The sequence below is a fragment of the Muntiacus reevesi genome, chromosome 18 (assembly GCF_963930625.1).
Source record: "Muntiacus reevesi chromosome 18, mMunRee1.1, whole genome shotgun sequence".
Classification (NCBI taxonomy): domain Eukaryota; kingdom Metazoa; phylum Chordata; class Mammalia; order Artiodactyla; family Cervidae; genus Muntiacus; species Muntiacus reevesi.
Window position 1 is genome coordinate 42872265 of NC_089266.1, and position 22481 is coordinate 42894745.

At 38.9% G+C, this 22481-nt stretch overlaps 2 protein-coding genes across 2 annotated transcripts; one reads left to right on the forward strand and one right to left on the reverse strand.

Moving 5' to 3' along the window:
- Positions 1–784: 784 nt before the first annotated feature.
- Positions 785–16823, reverse strand: WSB1 (WD repeat and SOCS box containing 1). The gene is made up of 9 exons (XM_065908585.1): positions 16488–16823; positions 11047–11215; positions 9151–9419; positions 7655–7786; positions 5964–6064; positions 3550–3722; positions 2969–3082; positions 2137–2244; positions 785–1896 (listed from the first exon to the last, which is right to left on the reverse strand). The coding sequence occupies exons 1-9, from the start codon at positions 16525–16527 to the stop codon at positions 1737–1739; spliced, it is 1266 nt and encodes a 421-aa protein (XP_065764657.1). The 5' UTR covers positions 16528–16823; the 3' UTR covers positions 785–1736.
- A 4087-nt stretch (positions 16824–20910) lies between these two features.
- LOC136149917 (small ribosomal subunit protein uS14-like) lies at positions 20911–21134 on the forward strand. Its single transcript, XM_065910582.1, has one exon. The coding sequence runs from the start codon at positions 20911–20913 to the stop codon at positions 21079–21081; it is 171 nt and encodes a 56-aa protein (XP_065766654.1). The 3' UTR covers positions 21082–21134.
- Positions 21135–22481: the final 1347 nt, after the last annotated feature.

Below are 22481 nucleotides of genomic sequence, written 5' to 3' on the forward strand. Positions count from 1 at the left end.
TCACAAGTAGTGCCCTATTAAAGGGAGTGGGAAAAGTTGGCTTAAAACTCATCATTCAGAAAACTAAGATCATGGCATCTGGTCCCATTACTTCATGGCAAATAGATGGGGAAGCAATTGAAACAGCAATTGAAATCACTGCAGATAGTGACTGAAGCCATGATTTAAAAGACACTTGCTCCTTGGAAGAAAAACTGTGACCAACCTAGACAGCATGTTAAAAAGCAGAGACATTACTTTACCAACAAAGGTCCATCTAGTCAAAGCTATGGTTTTCCATACATATGGAGTCATGTATGGATGTGAGAGTTGGACTACAAAGATAGCTGAGAACTAAAGAATTGATGCTTTTGAACTGTGGTGTTGGAGAAGACTCTTGAGTCCCTTGGACTGCAAGAAGATCCAGCCAGTCCATCCTAAAAGAGATCAGTCCTGAGTGTTCATTGGAGGACTGATGTTGAAGCCGAAACTCCAATACTTTGGCCACCTGATGCAAAGAGCTGACTCACTGGAAAAGACCCTGATGCTGGGAAAGATTGAAGGCGGGAAGACAAGGGGATGACAGAGGATGAGATGGTTGGATGGCATCACTGACTCGATGGACAAGAGTTTGAGTAGGCTCTGGGAGTTGGTGATGGACAGGGAAGCCTGGTGTGCTGTAGTCCATGGGGTCACAAAGAGTCAGACACAACTGAGCGACTGAACTGAGTGCTCTATAGTTGTGCAATTTCATTACTCTTGTTAAATTTGCTTGTGGTAGTGCTTCCAACATATTTAAGAAACATTTGCGACAGTTTTAAGTCTTTAATTAGAAAACTCAACAAAAATATATATTTTACATAACTCATACATTCTTAAAATCTGCAGGTATGATAAATAACAGAAGGCAAAAGCAGACATACTGTATTGCTTCTCTTTGGCAAGTCACCAGTATTATCCTCTGCAGAAACATAGGATATATGTATAAAATAAACAAAACAAATCCCCACCACAGTCGTAATTGTCCCTTAGTACAAACAACAAAATATTTAGCAATAATACAGTAGATGGATTTTTTCAAATTGACTAAAATTTATAGTACTTTATTTATACCACAGGGGTTAAAGCAGCAAGCTGCTTTCCAAAATTAAGGCCCGCAGCAAGTTGGGGCGGCAGGGGGTGGAGACACTCCTTTTCCTGGTTATATCCTATTTTTTAATAATGTCACATTCAAACTCTACCTCTCAGATGCCACTCCTAACAAAAGCAAAATCCTTCCCTAGACGGAAGCTGTGGTTTACTTGCAGGTCAATTGTCGGACTACCCCCCAACCAAATACACATTTTGTATGGTGCAATTCAGCTGTCTTAAGTTAGTATTTACCATCTAACTCAGTGTTACAGAATAATAAAAAGTTACTTCCACTTTACAGCAAAGATATATATTGCAGCTCTACTGAAGCAACATATACATGCTGAAACTAAGAATTAGAAAAGCAAAAGGGTCCATTCAACACATAGCAGCCTATATCTAAATATATACATGTATGTATATGTTTTCACAGTTAAATTTTAGAAAAAAAATTTACATTTGATATGTTCAGAAATGTTTCTAATGTCTATAAATAATATTTTAAAAGCTCAACTGATCAAAATGCAATACAAGAATGTATAAAATTAAATAAATCTCCTAAACCTTGAAGTCAGTAAAGCTTGAGGTTTGTGTAAAGTCCCTAATACTAGGGAAGGCAGCATCCTCTAAACACGGTAGGAGAGAAACTCTAAAACTTTGGAAGGAACTGGAAGCTCCTGGACTTCTTGGGTGGGCATCACTCTCCGGATTGACATGCGACATAAATGTTGAAGGCTAGGGACGTGCCTTGGAGTTGCCCAAAAATACACACTTCCATCATGTGTCCTAAACAGAAACAAACAAAAATCACAGGCTCAGTCACACAAATCCATGTATTTCATCATCCCACAATTCAAAACAATTACCACCAAGGCTGTGACTTAGAGCCACAAATTGCACATTAAAACCTGATTAAGGAGACCTGCAATAGTATTATAAAGAGCCCTTATGGAATTTACTGGGTAACATACAGGTTGCTTTGACTAAAGTCAACTTAAATTGCCTCTTAAGAGAAAAATCACTTACCCAGCAGCTAAAACACTGCCATCAGTAGAAAAGGCACAGCAAAGACCATTGCTCAAAGGTGCAACTTGCACAGGATAATCCTCATCAATTCTCCAGAACCTCACCATTCTAGGAAGGAAATAAATTGTCCAATAATTATCTAGTTGGAAATTTAAGGTAAAAGCAACTTTTAAAATTCAGAAATGCCACTCTGTGCTAAGTCAGAACCTACCTAAACAAAAAGGAAAACAATGATCATTGGCAAATAACTCTCCCTGTGTTTCTTAACATTCTAGAAAGATTGTAATGAGTCACTTTCTAAATCAATGTGACCAAACTGCTTAGTGCCATATCCAGGAACATGGATAAAAGTATGGGAAAATGGAATGGCTGCATCTAGTTTCTGCTTCTTACCAAAAGCAGCACATTTCAGACACGTGACATTTCATCTTTACAGTCTCAATTTCAGCAGGTACTAATGACTTTTTACCATTTATTTCACTTTGAAAATGTCCTTGTTTCAACCTTTACATTACTAAAAGAAAAACAAAAAACAAAAAAAACCTGTCAGCTGAGCTAAAAAGCTAATTAAAAGTGCACCTAGTTTGCCTGAACTAGTTAATAAAGAACACAGGAAAAGGCACTCATTACCTTCAGTTTACACAAATACTACTCAGGCCAATATTCTTTAAGACACACCAACATCTTCCAAAGTCTTGTCTAGATAAAAAGTCATTAAAACTCAAACTGTAGAAAGATTTTTTCATCCTTAAGAATGTTTTTTATTAAGTAGAAGAATGAAAGGAAATCTTTAAAAGACAATAATATGTCAAGCTGTAATCCACACACTTACTTATCATCAGCAAGGCTTGCAATGTGCAGTCCATCATGACTAAATGATACAGATCGTACCCATCGGTCATTTGCTCCTCCAGCAAATATTGGAGTGGGTGGGGGAAACAGGTGCCTAAAATAAAAGACATGTTTTTAGGGCAAGTGAGAGTCACCTCAAGAAACAAAACTACCTTGTACATCCAGTTTAGAGTGGCCTTCATGAACACAATTGAGAAGATGGAGCAGAGTTGATCTACCTACTTTAAACAAAGTAATTAAACCTAATTACTAATCTCCTTTTTAGAGTGGTTCAAGACTCTTAAGACTGTTTACGGCTCCCCAACACAGAACTCTAAATATAATTACCACTTCTACAGAGTCATGTCCTGTTAAGTAACAAGATCTGTATCAAGACAGTCAAGTTTATTGGTAGAATTTAAATGCATTATTAAAGGGCATAAATGATACTCAAATTTCAAATTACAATAGACTGTAAGTTTAGATGTCACATGCTAATGATTCTGATCATCTTTGGAACCTCTTAAACTACACTGATGGTAGACATGAATTACAGAATGAAATAATGCATACTGTACCCACCCAAATTCCATCAGAATGGCTCCAGTGTGTGGATCCCAGATATACACTCGAGTATCATAAGATGCCGTAGCCAGCAATGCTCCATCAGGAGAAAAGTCACAAGCTACAACATCATGGTGATGCCCTTCTAGTTTCCGTATCATGGTGTATTTATCCATATTCCAAAGGAAAACCTGCAAGAAAAGGCACATGTTATAGCTTCATTCAGACATGCAAAGGACAAAATGGCACATCTTAAACTAAAACAGCTAAGTTTAATTAAGATTATATTAAACATTATAAATTATGAATAATTAAAAGAATATGCTCAGTGTCATAGTCAGATTAAAATCAGTTTTTAAGTTAATTAAGGTAAACATGCAAATTCTATTTCAAATGTTTCTGTTAAATGTTAATTTAAAAATAAGCCTAAATACAAAAAAGGCAATGCAATTTAAGCACAAAATTATACTGAAATCCATTTATTCCAAAAACTAATTAACTAAAATATACAAAAATAAATAGGGTTAAGTACTACAAACCCCCTTTTTTTATTTCCAGAAACTACCAAATTTTTAAAAAATATACAGACAGAAAATATAAGGTTAACAAATTGTTACTCCATTGGCATCTCCCTTTGAGATAATCACTTGTTTACAATAGGCTTGGGTCACCAACGTGAGCCTAGGAAGAGAAACAGATACTGCAAGCAAAGAGAATTTTTCAGCCAAATGAAATTTCTTTGGCAAACAACAAGGATGTTAAACCACATTACAAAATGAAAATGCTAATTTACAAAAATAATACAATTAACATTTCTGTGAATCAAGATTTGCCAATCTTATTTTTTCCAAACCGACCACAATTATTAGTCACTTTAAGTATGAAACATTTAAGTTACTTTAGTACTAGTTCACACATAGTTTTAGATTCTAAAGATCAGTAGTTAGACTGTGCAGAATAGCTCTAAACAGGATTCCAATGTTTACTTCAGTCTGTTATATTAAACATCAGCTTAGAAGTTTGTAACAATCCTAATTCTTTAAACTCTCCTCTTGGAGTAAAGCAATCCTTTTTGCTACTTTTTCTCTGCACAGACACAATATATTATTTCCAAAGAAAATAAATACAAACTTTCAGTTGGATCAAAGACTTAAGGTATCTCTAGTATCACAATGAATTCCAAAAAATAGCACAGAGAAACCATTTGAAAGCCAATTACATTACACTAAATTGGTTTCACATGTTAAGACTCCCAATTCCACCAAACTGGAAGATCAATTACATCGGAGGAGTCAGTTGGTTTCACTGCCGGGGGAATTATTTTTAATTATTTTTAAAAAGAAAAAAAGAAAGAAAGAAAAGCAGAAAGTGGACATCGACCAGCACCTGTGTACGTACAGTACACCTTGCAGCCGAATGCAAGGTTACTTCATCCTATGGTAAAGGTCGCCCCCAGCCCGGTAGCCAGAGATGCCACTCTTTCTGCCCAGCTAACACCATTGTGCGCCTGTGTGCGAGTGGTGCCAGCATAACCTCAATCACACCAATATTGCTGCCACCACCTGTGACAGGGAAAGCAAGAAGCATATGGAAAACACACAGCCTAAAATAGCAACGTCAACATCTAGCTTTGCTCTTCTTATGATTTTTAAAGAACTGAATATTTTTTTCCTAAACTGTCAACATTTGCAACCATCATTTTAACACACTTCTTGGCTAACTAAAATCCATTTTAACCAGACTCCCACCCCCATTAATTCAAAGTGTACTGTGATCATCACATTTATTTGGACTTCCACCATTTTCATAAATACCTGAAGCTAGTAAGATCACTTAACTATACTAACCCAGAGCTAGTACATAACTGACTAAAGGAGGGTCCAATAAGGAAAACTCTCTTAAGAGTTACTTTATACTTAATCTGTCTACAGGTATGCTATGCAAGACAGAACATATAAAATTTAGATGAAATTCACTCTAGGACATACATGACTATTTTTTTATTCTTATTAGATTTTTAAGTTACTTTTTTTCAGTTAAATGTCCAGGACCAGCTGGGACTCAAAACTTTTTAAACAGCAAACTGGACCAAAAAAAAAAAAATAGAACAACAGAGAAGAAAATAATTAGCAAGGGAATGTTTTAACATTTGGACTAGATCTCTTCTACAGCATATATACTTTCCTAGATCTTACAAAAAATAAAATTGCCATACCCCATATTTTACAAATATCATCTCTAACTAAAGCAACGCAATTTCTCACTTTATAATATAATCCTTCCCTCATGCAAATTCTCCCCATCATGAAATAAAACATTTAAGATATTTAAGACACCGAGCACAGACTTAATAGGTTACCAGATTTAAAATGATTTTGCATACATTATTACAATCCAATTCACAATAGATATACAGGAACTTTGACACATACTGCTTTACTGGCTCCCACTGAACACAGCATAGAAGAGTCAGGAGAGAATGCACAGCTGTACACCCAGTTCTGATGGCCCCGCAATACTTTCATCATGTTTCCTGAACAAAAAGAAAATATCTGTGTTAACCCTGGAATCCAATTCCAATGACTAGCATCTCAAAAATGGCAGAATCACAAACTTCTAAGGGGCAGGGATCTATAACAGGGGTTGGCAATATACACCTGTTGCTTATTTTTGCATCTAAGTTTTACTGAAACACAAGCATGCCCATTGTTGGGGCAGCAGAGAAGGTAACTATGCAGAGATAGTATGGTCTACAAGCCTAGATAGTCACCGTATGGCCCTTTAAGAAAAGGTCAGCTGACTTTCTTAATTTTTTTTTTTAAACTTTTGGGATCCCTTAACAGCTAAGCAATTATAGAATCGATAAATGTAGAAGAGGTACCACATAGTTTGGTAATAATGTATTGTTCTATCAGGTAATGGTTACTACCCATAAGCCGGAACAAGTTTCCAAATCTGAGGGCCTTGTTTCCTACTACACTCAATTTAAGCTGCTGCTGCTAAGTCGCTTCAGTCATGTCCGACTCTGTGACCCCATAGATGGCAGCCAACCAGGCTCCCCTGTCCCTGGGATTCTCCAGGCAAGAATACTGGAGTGGGTTGCCATTCCTCCTCCAATGCGTGAAAATGGAAAGTGAAAGTGAAGTTGCTCAGTCGTGTCCAACTCATAGCGACTCCATGGACTGCAGCCCACCAGGCTCCTCCATCCATGGGATTTTCCAGGCAAGAGTACTGGAGTGGGGTGCCATTGCCTTCTCCGCAATTTAAGCTACACTTGTCTAAACAAGCCTGTCAACGTCCAGCTGGAGGCTGGTGGAGCACCAATGGATCTTAATATAAGGTTTTAGTTAAAGCTGTAAATTCTTTCACTGGAGGTTAAGAAGGGGGAAGAAATGCTTATCTCAGGTCCTCTCAAACAAGGTAGATTCCCCAAAGCTTTGTAAAAGCACCACAATTACCAATGTTTCCCAAAAAGCTAAAACTTGACACTGACAATCCTTTTACTGTATTGGCGGGTAAATCTCTTATTTTTATAATTTCTTACTTAACCTATCCACGTTATGTTTACTATTTACATATTATAAATTCTGGCGTATAAATCATGGTTGAATTTACATTTTATTAATTACTAAGAAGTATCTTTCATTACATCAAGATCTTCTTAAATTTTCACTAAGCAAACAGGAAGTTGATAACCTTCCCCAATATAAAGGAAATAAACCGACACAAACCAGTTCTAATAAAACGTTAAAACTGATACAGATTTTGTCCTTAAAGAGTTGATACACAATGTATGACAAAACCCACTGAAATGTTGTAAAGTGATTGGCCTCCAACTAATAAAATAATATTTAAAAAAAAAAAAAAAAAGAATATTTCAAGAGTTGATACAGATCTGTGTAGTTAGTTTCCGAGTAATAGCAGATTGTTCACTTAGAGTAACTGCTGGTTCCTATCCCAGGTCACATTTACAGTTTGGTTTGATCTGCACAGAGAAAGGGGCCAAAGGACTAAGCAAAGGGAACGATGAGCATGCCGCTTTTAACGTCCAGTGTTTATAACACCTCTCAGTAACAATACCCAGAAACTAATTCTTTTCCACAGCCTAGAAAGACAGACATACCATCATCTTTCAGGTCCCACACTCTGAGAGTTTTGTCTCTTGAAGCTGACACCAGGATCAAGCTCCCATCTGGAGCAAAAGTTAAATCTCTGACCACTTCAGTATGATCTACCAAGTTAAGGAGGAGTTTTCCTAAATGCAATGGAAGGTCAGAAAGAGACAATGTTAATAATTTTTACCAGCTTTCATATTTTAAAAAATCAGGTTTCTCATCATTAAAAAAAGAAAGGATAGAAATATATAGGTACCTCCTTTGTAAAATGACTTATTAGTGTGCTTTTACTATTATTTTTAGGTTCATTATTTATAATGTCTTAAAATGAATTCCAGGATACCAAAGCCTAAATTTATCAGAAAAATTAAAAGGGAATTTCCAAAATGTGAACAAACTCCTGGACCAAGTCAACTTAATATCAAGAAAATCTGCATCACTTAAAATCTTTGTGGGACTTCCCTGGTGGCCCAGTGGCTAAGACTCCACACTCCAAATGCAGAGGGCCTGGGTCTGATCCCTGGTCAGGGAACAAGATGACCACAATTAAGACCCCATGCAGCCAAATAATTTTTTTTTTAAAAGATCCTTGTATAGTAGCAGCCTAAATTTTCAAACATAATCTCGAAGAAAAAAAGTATTTATTCATCTACTATGAGTTTTGTTTTTCTATGAAAAGTGATGTGCTTACCTTTTAAACTTTTTCCCAGAATTCAAACAAATTTACTGACTCATTATCCACACTCAATGTTAATATTGCTTGCTGTATTCTAATGTACATACTGTTTTAAAGCTCATTTTTTAAAATTTCTTAAGTTTTGGAGTACAGACTATCAGTCTGAAACTATACATTTTAGGTAGTGAAGAGCACATTTACTTTTTTGGGGGGGTGGGGTGGGGGCACCGCAGGCATGTCTCGTGTTTTGTGAGATCTTAGTTCCCAGACCAGGGATCAAACCCATGCCCCTTGCAGGGAAGTACCCACCAAGCCCTAACACGGGACTGCCAGTGAATTCCCAAGACATATTTACTTTTAACTGCCCAAAGAATTTAACTTCTCAACCTACCTAGTTAAACTTTAGATAAAATGTCACTAAAGCCTTCCAGAGGCTAGATAATGATTGCTGAAAACCAGATTTACCTTGAATGCCTCTAAGCTATTATATATTGGAAAAGTATATAAGAAAACATCTTGTAATTGGAGTCATAAAGTAAATTACTAGTTTATAAGTGATAATTAACTAAATGTTCCTTAGACATGCCCTTCCTACTATAATATTCTCTGAAAAGTGATCAAGCAATATGAACTCTATTTTCCTTAATTAAAACTATAAGCTGCAGATGCTATTTAGGCCAATAAGGATATATATATAAAGACAGATTCAGAGGATCAATTCTTGCTTCTCCATAAGTTAAAATCCTCAAATCTCATTCTTCTAGTGTCTACAAGCTATGATTACATCATAAAATAATCGAGTTTGCTTTCAAGACTATGACTTCATACCTGTATATACATCCCATATTTTGATCCGTCCACTGTTTAACCCTGTGGCAAGGAGTAGCTGATCTTGTCCAAATCTGAATCGATGCCATTCTATATTTACACAGCGACTCTGTTTCTCTGGAACTGATGATCCAAAAGCAAGACTCCAGACTATATCGCCACAGTCTATAATATGTTCACGAGGCTTATTTTTCTGACCACCATCACTGTTTTGTCTTGATAATCTTAAATTACTTGAATTGGTGATATTCTTGGTGCCATGCAAGAGACTGGTGAAAAGAAAAGCCAGATTGACATCTAGTTATTATTTATTCTGGACTCCGGTGGATACTAAACAATAAGTGTGGGGTACTCTTTCTGCCCCCTTCTGATGTCTAATGTCAGAAGCTTTCTCTATCCCTTTTATACTTTAATAAACTCTATCGCACAAAAGCTCTGAGTGATCAAGCCTCGTCTCTGGCCCCAGACTGAATTCTCCTCTGGAGGCCAAGAATCCTGGCGTCTTTTTGTGGGTTCAGCAACAACCTTTCATCTTGGGGGCTCGACCAGGATTCTTCAGGACAAGAAATCCTGAGTCTGCTGTTTGATCCTCAAGACAATGCCTTCCTGTCCTGGGCTCACTGCTACGCTGCATTTCATAATTGTTTAACTGCTGGGTCTGCGGAGCACTTCCCTCTTCATCAGTGGAAGGCTTGTCGTGGTGGACATCTCCACTTCAAGGAAAAGACTTTCTCCAAGTCTGCAGATACCTTCAACAACAATCATGTGATGCCTCTTCTTACATCTAACAACCTTAAGTTGGACTGATGTAACTATGGACATAATGTGACTTTTCATTGATTTTAACTTTGTTTAATGATTATTTTGCCTTATGTCCGTAACTGTATAATGGGGTTTTCTAGCCGTCTAAAAGCTTTTAATTTACAAACAAAACAATAAGTGTTTGCTAAAATAATGTCCATATTATTATAGTAATACTGAGTAACAATAAAATCCTTATAGATGGGAAAGGGAAAATCTGCTATTAGCTATGTGGGCATGACCAGATAAATTCAGACTAAAATCCTCAGTGTCTAAGAAAAAGTTCAACAATAAAAAGCAATTTGTAATTTGGTCATCTCAAATGTGTTTCAATATATCCTTATTGATGTAGAACCCTATATTAATTAGAACTCTTTTCATTAACCCAAAAGTATAAACAAGCAGAAAACAAAAAACTCTGAGAACAAAGATATTGTGAAGCTGACACCAGAAAACTGTCTAAACACCATAATAATCAGTAGTAATAAAGTAATAATGACATTAATGAATAAAACCATGAAGGTGAACTAGACACAAAAAGAAGCGAAAGATTTTAAATTCAGTGCACTCATTTTAGAAACTACACTATGTGCGTGTGCTAGTTGCTCAGTAGTGTCTGACTCTTTGCGACCCCACGGACTATAGCCTGCTAGGGTCCTCTGTCCATGGAATTCCCCAGGCAAGAATACTGGGGTGGGTTGCCATTCCCTTCTCCAGGGGATCTTCCCGACCCAGGGACTGAACTCAGGTCTCCTGCACTTCAGGCAGATCATTCACTGTCTGAGCTGCCAGGGGCTTCCCTGGTGGCTTACACACATTTTAGAAACTACACTATCAAAGCACAATTAATCTTCCTTTTACTATATGGAAAAGAAAAACACCAAACTATCTGAGAAAATATTCTGTAATATATAATTAAGGCTAGACAATTCTTTCCACAGATTTTCTAACAAATATATTCACCTTATGATCAAAAAACATTTAAAACAGTCTTCTAAAGAAATAACATAAAACAACAAAATAATTTTATTAATCCACACAGAAAAAAAGTAAATTCTACAGATAGATACAAAATACAAAAAAGAAGAGTCTTACAAGTTCTTCAGGCACTGGGACCACGGAACAAGCTTTACTGTGCGATGTCCTTGTGACCAGGCAAAGTACGAACCATCTGGGGCAAAAGCAACAGTCCAGTTTTCACGACCACATTTCTTGTCAAAAGGAGCTGCTGGAGCTAAAAGTTCACCTATAGTACGTGATCTCACTAAAAGAAAAAATACAAGACACTGTATATAAAAACAATGAATTTCAGACTGCATCCATATTACTTTGGCTTTCACTCAACTCCACCGACTTGTCCCCTTTTTTTATGCACCAAGTTCTGCATTCTACCCTCTGAGGGGAGACAGGCTGTGTGAAGACCCCTTGACGATAATAAACATCTTCATAAGTTCTGGCAAAGTCATTTTCCTAAAATTCCCCAAATAAGGAACTTTTAAAGAAAGTTTCAATTAAGGGGGAAAAAAAACTGGTCAAATAAAAATAATGATCTCTCAGGGCTAGCAATTACTGAAGTCCTGACTTTCACACAGCATTATGCTTTTTTTTTTCTTTGATTTGGCTGTGCCAGATCTTAGTTGTAGCATGTGAGATCTCCCATATTTGTTGACACACGCGGAATCTAGTTCCCAGATTGAACCTGGGCCCCCTGCATTGGGAGCACAGTTTTAGCCACTGGACCACCAGGAAAGCCCCTGCCTTACATTTTCTTCAAATTACTAACATTTAAAATGCAAGAAACCAAAGCTGCTCTACAGGAAAAGTATCTTCTCCAAACAGCAGCTTTCAAAAACCATAATAAACTATATAGTATTATATCACTACTCAAAGGAAGCACTGTTAAATGAATGGTCTAGTCAGACAAGAATATTCTTATCTTTTTCAAGTCACAAAAATCAAAAAATCTTCCAAACAAAAGGGACTTAATTTAGTCCAGCCTCCCCAACCTGTACTTTAAAATGCATTATAGGGATTTCACTGGTGATAGTGGCTAGGACTCCACACTTCCACTGCAGGGGGGCAGGTTCCCCTGGTTGGGAAACTAAGAGCTCACATGAGAAGTGGCACAGCCAAACAAGCAAAAAATAAAATAAAATGCATTATATTTGTGATTCTCAAATAGTCGTCCTCAAGCATCTTCCTAATGGGCCACCAAACTGATCCCCAAATGGAAGTAACTCTTTTTTTAAATTTTGGTTTTTACAGACAAAAAAGTGGGACAATTTCATGTATTTTTATTTTTGTGCACATGCGAATGTGGCTGCCATTTCCTCAATTCTGGGAAAGGATCTTCTTAAGTCTATCACCACTGCTATCTTGGGTTTGTGTTGATTTCAAATTTTGCTACTCTCCCTTTTCAGTTATAAGTTACCTTCAGTTTAGTTTCCCTGTTATCTATTTTGTGGATCGCTTTGTGGTCAACTCTGTAATCTATTTTTATGTTTTGGGCTTAAACTTTCCAATGACATAGTCTATGTCTACGTATCGCAATTCAAATGAGAGCCACTGATACTCTTACTGCAAAAGCAGATACACTTACACAAAGCCCCAAAATGTACTCAGTGACACATCCAGTCTCAGTGTATGCTTTGCCAACAGGGAGTGTAGCATCTGGCATGCGACAGAGGCTCAGCAAACATTTATTGAAATATGAAAGCACGTGTATAAATTCCCACTCGTAAATGATATAAATATTTCCTTACCCAATTCTTTGCCACATTAAACAAATGAGATATGGTTTAAAAAGTAAAACAAAACTGAAATGTTTTCCTGTGATAGTCATAAATATAAATATGCACCTATTCTGGCATAGCTGAGATTATCAGACTATTTCCTTTAAATGACTCAAAATCTTCCTTCTTGCCACTCCACCCACTCAGTCTTGTGTCTGATCAGAGAATAAGAGATCCTGTGCCCACATGACATTCATATATTGAAGACAGCCATGACATAAGTAACTAAATCTTTTCACCATGATAAAATCTGGTGAGTTTTCAATCATCACTTAGATTGCACTGTTTCAAGTCCATTCTCTACCTTCACCTTCATACTGTTCTGGATAAATTCCAGTTAATAATGGCCCTTAAAACAGTGGAAGTTTTTCAACTAAACACATTGCAGGTGTGATTTAATCAAAGCAGATCTCCGCCCAACCCTGCCCCCCAATACCCCTTCCCCACTTGTATCAAAACAGCAACAATTTCATTGGCAGGAACATGATTTTAATATACAATTCACAAACCAGTGACACTCGATGCCTGCAGAATGATTTTTTAAGCATACGAATAACAGCATTCCCTGGTAGCCTAGTGGTTAAGATTCTGGGCTTTCACTGCCATGGCCAGGGTTCAATCCCTGGTCAGGGGCTAAGGTCCCAAAAGCTGTGCAGCAGTCAGACAACACACACAAATGATTTTAGAAAAGGCTTGCTGCTTCATGTCCCCCTCCATGCCTTCAAGCCCACAGTCTTATATCATCATTTCATTTATGTGCCTGGCCCCTCAATCTGCAACCTCCACCTATTTTCTTTTTTAAGGGGGAGGACTTCTCTTTAACCACATCTATCTTTTAGAATCCACAAATTTTAAGAGAAAAAAAAAAACAAAGTTCACAAATAAGGGACGCAAGTTCTAAAATTCAACTGAAAAAAAAAATGCAAGCATTTTTTTAAAAAGAGAAATCCTCTGATTAAACTAGATGAATGTACTTATATTAACAGCTGTCTCAAAAAATAGAGGATTGGCCCTTGCAGCCAACTTCAGAAACATCTGGTAAGTTAGACTAGAACTCATTTCTCCTTTAGAAAGCATAAGAAGGACTAACTTTCCTACAAAAGACATTTTTTTTTTAAAATATGTATTCTAAGATCACTGTTATTTTCCTTCTTTAACTTTGGCCACAATCACAAAACTCCTCTTGCATAAAGGGTGATAACAAATTAACTAAAAAACTGGTTTAGACAGCAAAGACCACAAAATAATAAGCTAATCTACTCTTGAAAACTGAAAATATTTTCAATATATAAATACACTTCTAAGAAATAGGGCCACCCTCAACAAATACTGCCAAATAAACACACTATACCATTACAAGTATTTAGTTAATAATTACTTTGTGTTTCTTTGCTTATTAACAAGACATATAAAATGATTGTTGCATTTAACCAAATAATTGAAATACTTACTGGTACAATATCATACACTAGCACAAACTTTATAATGAAGAAAAGAAATTACTTGAACTTTTATATATGATCTGCAACTGCTGAGTGTTAGTATCCTAAGATACTATGATTTAACAACCTTGTATAAGGGAAAGGCTGCCTGCCATGGGAACCTGGCCATAAGATACAACACTATACACATCATCTGAGTCACTGCTCAACCAAGCAAACCAGATTCAGCTCCTTCTTCACATTCCTCCCTGCAATTTCATAACCATAAAGGGAGGATCTGTGGCACAGCCTTGTGAAAGAGGGCTGTAGCTCTAGGCAGTAACTGCCTGTCATATAGACTTCTTTCATCAATCCTGGAATCTAGCCTCCTTTTTCAGTACTTACTTGAGAAACCGGCAACAGAGGTCCTTACTGACAGATACAAAGCTACAGAGGTTTTAACTTTGTATCCAAATGATATTTCTTTAAAGAAACAAAGAAACAAAAACCCAGACTTAAAAAAAGTTAACAAAAGGTGAAAGTTCTTTTAGATATTTGGCATCTAGTTAGTAACTTTACACTATAATCAGGAAATAACAGAGACTTAAACATGCAAATAATAATAATATAAAAGGCTACTTAGTGGGTGGTTCCACCTCATGCTGGTATGCTAAGAAGCTCTGTCCAATCCATAGAAGAGAGGATTGGAAAGTTTTCAAAATTATTCAAGACGAAGTAAAATACAGATAGAGGAAAGGCAAATCACTCATCCTCAGTGTCACTGTGAGTAGGAAAAAAAAAAAAACAACCCACTGGACTGAGAATAAGAACTTTTTTGAGTTCTATATTCCACAGTTTAACAACTGAACATGAATTTTGTCTTCTCTGTATGTTTAAAATAGTTATTAAAACCAGGGGCTCAAAAAAAAAAAAAAAAAGAAAACCAGGGGTAAAGTCCCCTCCTAACCTGCCATTCAACCTTATGCGTAAGAGAACAAAACACCAGAATTCTAAGTTAACTGTCTCTAGATATAAAATTTCACCCACATACAGCATAGAGGGCCTTTTGGCTACTTTAGCTCCCTTTCTCTAGAAAAACCTCCTCCAAATATTCAATAAAGGCACCAATTTAGTTGAATAACAAGGAAATGCAAATACTCTCTGCTCAGTAGCTACCTCCAATTTTCATTTAACACACAGTGGTGGGGAGATGCTAATCCTATTTCATTTTTTAAAGGAAAAACTGTATATCTGTAGATAAATGTATTATGATTATATATTGCATATGTACAGACATAATTATATATATTTAGCTGCCCTGCGGGGCTTGCGGAATCTTTAATTCCCGACCAGGAAAGCAACCCAGGGCTCACAGTGAAAGCGCCCTGTCCTAGCCACTGGACCGCCAGGGAATTCCGCAAACTGCATACAATTAAACAACGTGTATAATACGATAAGCTCACTGTTTACTAAACAGTCAACCCTCAACTTCCCTTAAAGTGCTTCCATTTTAAGGTATTTTACCTTAAGAGAGGATTTAGATAATGTAAGGTGCTTTCAAGTGAGTCATTGGGGTAGGTCCTAACGCAGGACCTTCAACATCTACTGGCCTATCTTCAGCTTGGCCAGTAAACCAGTTTCTAGACAGCCTTTTCAAGAGTTCGCTCGTCTGCAAATCAGCTTTTCTCCGGTCACTCCACCCAACCACCCTGCTCCTCAGTATATTAAAGATAACTGAGTCTCCTCCCCTGAGCTTGCTGCCTTGGAGCACCATACCATTTTTTAAAACACTTTTTCCAGGCTGATAACTGCATTCCTCTTTATAGTTGTTCGTATACACGAAGACCCACCCTTTAATAATAGCTCAGAACAGACAAGTATACTTCTCTCCATCGGAAACTTTTTAAGAGCCCTCGATCTTTGCCCAGCTCTCCCCTGCCCACTCGACGCCCCAGCCTCTTAACCAAGAGAAATCCAAGAGAATGGCCCTGCTCAGACCGCCGGTGAAAAAAACTAGGGTGGGGGGAACATGTCCGCTCCGGCCACACGATCCCTGGAGCTCTCGCCACTGGGTTCTCTGCTCCTCTTTGCCTCCTCTGCGCGCCGCCTCCCTCCTTGCCGTGCGCAGAGTAGGCGCCGCTTCAATTCTGATCCCATTTACCCTCGGCGACACCCACCCGCAGGGTAGCTTCCTTCCTCTTCGCTCCAGGGCTCGAGCCCTGCTCACAGTTCTTCCTCAGATTCACCCTCCTCGGGGAGTCCCTGCCTCTCCGCCGCCCCCGCGCGCTCGCCAGCACCCCTCACCCATCGTCCCATTCCTCACCGATCTCTTTCTCGTTGACCCTCGGGGGAAAGCTGGCCATCTATGGGATACCGTCTGATTCCGGGGGCGCGATGCGGACGCAACGACAGAGAAGCTAAAGGCGAGCGCCGAGGGGCGTGACGCGGGCTGGGTCCCTCCCGGTCCCAGGGTCAGAGGGGAGGGGCGGGACGGTCGCGGAGGCTCCTGCCGACAGCCCCGGGAAAGCTCTGGGAGGCCTCTGACCGAACTACGGAGTCAAACACAGACAATAGATGCTGATCCCTTCCTCCCGCCTACGAAGGAAGACACTTCCCTCCACACTGAGGAGAGCAAACGAGACACTAGAGACAAAATGGCGGGCGGCGCGGGGAATATCTGGAAGACGGGGGCGGGGCTCTGACGTCATAGAGCTATACCCCGCCTCTCGACGTTCGGGACGTGACGGCCTCGGCTACGCGCCCCGCCCTCCCTCCGGGTGAGCGCGGGCGTTGTCCTGGGGACCCGACCGGTAGCCGGAAGAGCGCGGGGGCGGAGGAGGGGGAGGGGCCGCTGCCCCAGCCGAGGCCCCAAAAGCTAGGGTGGAGCCTACCGTCTGTGCGTTTAACTGGGTCTGGATTTCCTGGCCAGGGTCCCAGCATGGTATTTATAAGTTGAAGCCCCTTTGAAAAGGCAAACCGAGAATTGTATAATACATATTAGTCCACAGCGTAAAAATTGCATGAAATTTAAACTGACTGTATTGTAGGGAACAAAAAAGACTTTTCAGGTTTCAACTCGGTTTGGCCACCTCCCCAGCCTTCATGCGCTGGGGAACTGAAGGTTTCACGGGTAAAAACAATGAGAAGACAAGGAACATCGCTAAGAACCAGTCGTCCAGCCGCCAGCATTCTGACGTGAGCCAGCCGGTTTTTGGAAGGGCCGAGGTGACCCGACTTGAGGAACAAGGAGACACGGGCAGGATGGCGTCCCGCCTCAGCGGGAGATCTCCCGGGCGGCCTTTGTCCTGCCTGCTCCCTGCGGCCGGACCTTCCTCGGGGTTGCAGCGAGGCTGGCAGTCAGCAGTGTCATGGCCACTTGCCAAGGCAGACCCCACCGAATCTGCCAGAGGCAGCTCCTCCTTCACTCAAGGCCTAGGCCTCCGGGAGGCAGCTAACCATTCCCACAGCAGGGATGATGCAAGTGTCAGTGAACCAAGTTGGTTCCGGTTTTCAGAAGACATATTTGCACTTTAATGGGTTGTTCTGTGGACTCAGAACCTAGAGAGTCTCCTTTCCCAAAATTGTTTCATCTTTTGTATTCCCTACCCTAGTGAACACGTCCAACCAGTCACCTAAGCCAGAAGCTGGAGGGTTTTTAGACTCCGGCCGTTCCCCGTGTGGCATTAGTCATTGCACAAGCCCTGCCAGTAGTTTCTCTTAAACTGATCTGGAGTCTGTCTTCTCTGTTTTTAAACAGCTGCCAGTGTCTTAATTCGAGAGCTGTTTGTGTCATCTCTCTTAACCACTCTTTATAACCCCACACCCTAAGAAGTCGCCATCAATACCTTAATGCATTTCCTCCTAGTCTTTTAAAGATTTACTAGCTGTGTGTCCTTGGGCAAATTAGTTAATCTTCCTATGCCTCAATCTTCTCATCTATAAAATGGAAATATTACCAACTTCACAGTTTAGAGAATTGAATTCATTAAATTATGAATTGAATAATTGAATTAAGAAAAAACATTTAGAATAGGGTCTGGCAACAAAGTGTCAGATACTAAGTATAACATAATTGTTAGATACTATTTTTTTATATAGTAATCACAACTGACTGCAAAATTGAAAGATCAAAATCTCTTAGAAAATAAGGAATTGGCAAAGAACCATAAAAAACAACATCAAGAATGTGTATAATCAAAATCATAAATAATTCTGGAAAGCATTGACTTCCAAAACAAAGCTGATCCAACACTGAAAAGAATGACTCTCATTCTTGAGTTATTTAGAAAACATTGCTGCTGTGTGGTTATCTACTAAGGCTGATTTAGTCATAATTTTTTTATGTGGATATCATTATTGAAATTCTTGAGTCAACATTTACTATCTTGAAATATAATCTTTTAAAAGTTTACATCCTCTCTTATTCCATTTTCTTACATCTCAGTAAAATGTTATATTGAACAGTCAGGCATTTTTCATGTAGTTATCTCTCTCAAGGGCGTGTTTTTCTGCACCATTTTCTTCTACTGCAGGCAAATACATAAGCATAAGAGAGGGGAAGCAAAATTATTACATTCCTTTGTTCAAGGAGAGTAACCATTTTCTATGTAAAGAATTAGAATTTTGGACTAGACTACAATAAAATTTGCATCTTGCCTTTTTTCCTTCTTAAGATAAAATAATATTTTCCTATGTAGATTGAAAAAACTTTTCACCACAATCATTGTAAGTAGTTTTAACTTCATTTGGAAGTGAGTTTTTTCCTTTCCTCTTTCAGAATATGTAGTACTTGATAGTGCAGAACAGTGGGCTGCTTCTGTAATTGGTCTTTCATTACTCAAATGGATAGTGTAGGTATATTTCCCTTGATATCATGACTGTGTCCAATTCAAAATTGTGCCCTGTTTTGAGAAAATCCATACTCACCAAAAGCTATGTCATTTCAGGTGGGTTGCTGTTAAGCTATGTATCTATGTATCTTTGAAGTTACAAACATCTAAAGTAGCTTTAAATTAGTAAGTTTTCTTGCAGGATCTTATTTCTGAATGTATACCTTGATGAGAGTAGAAAGTGTCCCCTTCCTGTAACAAAGGGAAACAATATTAAAATAACAAGCATGACTTAAAACAAAAAACAAAAAACCAAAAAACAGCAACACTAATAATTGTACAACAGAAGTTTGAAGCCTATCACTACCAGAAAAACAAAACAACAAACCAACATTCAAAACACCAAATATTTTATTGTTCCCTAGTATTTTTTATTGTTCCCTAGTATGGTTAAATCTCAAAGATGAAAAAAATTGCCACTGTCTTTTGACTCCTGTGACGAAAACCAAACAAACAAAAAAGTTAAGAGCAGCCTCATTGTTTATGCAATAGAAGACCTGCTTGTGTGTCTGTTTGTTTTGGTTTGGGGACCTTTGTATTATTGTTGCTACAACTCCGCCAGGCTAAGTCTAAGATTTCATCCAAAATTATTCATTGCTTCGGTCTGAGAGCGGGAGTTTCAAATCTTGAGATTATGAAGTGAAGTCTGGGATCCTGGATTTGAAGAGTATGGAATTTACTCAAATTTTAGCTGGAGAAGCATAATTTATACACATAAACATGAGCACTAATAAACAGTAAAAAATACCTCGATAATTATAGAATATACAGGAAAAATAATAGAGCCCAGAGGGAAAGTCTGGAGGCAACCCTTTTGGCTGTGGTAGTCTTGCTGGAGATGAAATGTCTAGAAATGCTACACTTTACCCTGCTGCCTTAATTTTTCACTATTCTTCCTGATTTTTTTTTTTTTTTTTTTTTTTTGGTGGTGTGTATGACAGTGTAGTATGAGCAGAATGTTAGTATCAGGTATTCAAAGGTGTGTAATTTGATCTTAGTTTACATCTATACTCAGAATGGCTCAAAGTGTGGAAAATGGTGTAGCCAGTCTAGATGTTTCTCCATCTATTCTGAGCGAGAATTCTCCCAGCAGATCATGGGAAATTATCATATTATTAATACATCCAAAAAGATAAGCAGAGGTCCCAGTGTTCTGTAGGCTTCTCAGAGCTTGTTGTTGAGCTTGTAACAGGAGGGAAAGGGGTAGGGCACAACTTTTGAGAGAATGTCATAGCCCAAGGACACAGCATAAACCAATTAGAATCAAATGGGTCCAAGATGGCAGAGGAGTCAACTTCTAGCCCTTGATCTTCTCTCAGCAAGCTATCATGACAGTTCCAAGGCACCATCAAGAGACCAAAAAGTGGCCCAACTCCTAGAAATCTCTAGCCCTTCCCCAAAATAGTTGGAATAATCCTCCCTCTCATTAGCCTATGAAATTACCCAGCCCATAAAAGCTACCCAAGCCAGGTTTCAAGGCCACACTCGCCCTCTGTGATGGGCGACACTCTGTCTGTGGAGCGTGCTTCTCTCTGATTCTGAGTAAATCCTCTTCTTACCTATCACTTTGTCTCTCACTGAATTCTTTCTGTGATGAGACCAAGAACCTGAACTTCATGAGGTCCTGAAACCAGGTACCATGGGTTTTGGCTGGGTTCAAGTCCCAGTCACGTGGGTTGAAGTCCCAATCTGAGGTAAACAGTTTCAAGTTGACCCACCTCCATCCCCCTCCTCTCCATATCCCCAGACTCAAGGCACTCACACACTGTCTGTTAGCTCAGTCCTGGACCTTTAGGAGAAATCAGTATAAAATGGAATATTCAGTTCCTTTTACCTCATTGCAGCTGAGAAAGCAACATGGGTCACCAGCAGCTCTACTGGAGCCATCTGAGAAAATTCGGCCAGGGTTCTTGCTCTTGCCGGGTCTGCTCAAACCGGCACGGTCTGATCAGGAAATACGGCCTCAATATGTGCCGCCAGTGTTTCCGCCAGTATGCGAAGGACATCGGCTTCATTAAGTTGGACTAACTGAACTTCCTTAGATGGCTCATCCAGCACATCAACTTTAGGCGGAAATAATACTAGCTTTTTGTATATAAAATAAAAGTTTTCAAAACTCGAAAAAAAAAAAGGAATATTCCATGCTGTGATGGAGATTTTCCTCATATCATTCATTTTTATCTTCCTGATAGAACTTTGCATTTTCATTTTTCTAAATGTCCCTGCCTGTGACCATTTACTAGAGATTATAAGGAGGAAGAAAATTGTCTTTCATGGACTACATGAAAGGCAAGGGTTTCTCTTGTCCTCCCCTCTATTCTTTGGGAAATGCTTCTGTACTCTTATCTCCAGTTGCCTGATTTGGGGACAACTTTTTCTTTTTTTTTTTTTCTTGGTTGTGCCACACAACATATGGGACCTCAGTTCCCCCACCAGGGATCAAACCTATGCCCCGACATTAGAAGTCTTAACCATAGATTAAGACTGGGGAAGTCCCTGAGACAGTTTTTTTAAGTCAACTGTTTCTTTCTCCCTTCTTGTGGAGGGTGCCAGCATTGGCTGGAATTTGAATCTTTCTCCTCAGAGAGTTCTGTGGACAGAACATAAGCTGTCTATACTTGAGCTACTGGCCGAGTCACTCTTGCCCTGATGGAATGGATTTGAAAGCAAGATCTTACAATTGGTGACATCACTTGCTAACATGAGTCATCGTTTCTTTTAGGCTGAAGGATTTCTGACTGATTTCCAACCCTTCTCCATATAATTTCTTTCTTCTTTTTAAAAATAATTTTATTGATTTATTAGCTGTGTTGAGTCTTCACTGCTCTCTGCCTCTTCTCCGGCTGCAGAGAGCGGGGGCTGCTCTTGGTGGTGCAGGGCTTTCTCGTTGTGGTGAGTTCTCTTGTTGCAGAGCACAGGTTCTAGAGCACAGGTTCAATAGCCGCGGCACACAGGCTTAGCTGTTCTGAGGCATGTGGGAGCTTCCTCCCCAGGGATGGAACCCGTGTTTACTGCATTGGCAGGTGGATTATTTACCTCTGAACCTCAGGGAAGCCCTCATTTCCTTTTAAGTTCATTTTTATCTTCCATTCTGTTTTACTTTCTGAATTTGTTTTTTTCCTTTCTTTGAAATGAATTCCCTTGGTATAATGATAATGCTTCACTTTATCTACTTGGTTTTAGGTTCTTTGAGGGCTATGACCTTTCTTTATCTTGGTGTCATCTTTAGGATTTTGCACATAATTAATATTCAATAGATGTTTGCTGAATGGAATTGAGTCTTTCATCTGACTTCCCACTGAGGTAAATTTAGAAAGCAAGTGTTATTATTACTGTCTTTACAAAAATTAAGAGAAATCAAATTCAAAAGTTTGGCTAGTAGGAGAGTTCAAAGACTGAGGCAATTGTGATTGAAGCCAATTTTAAAG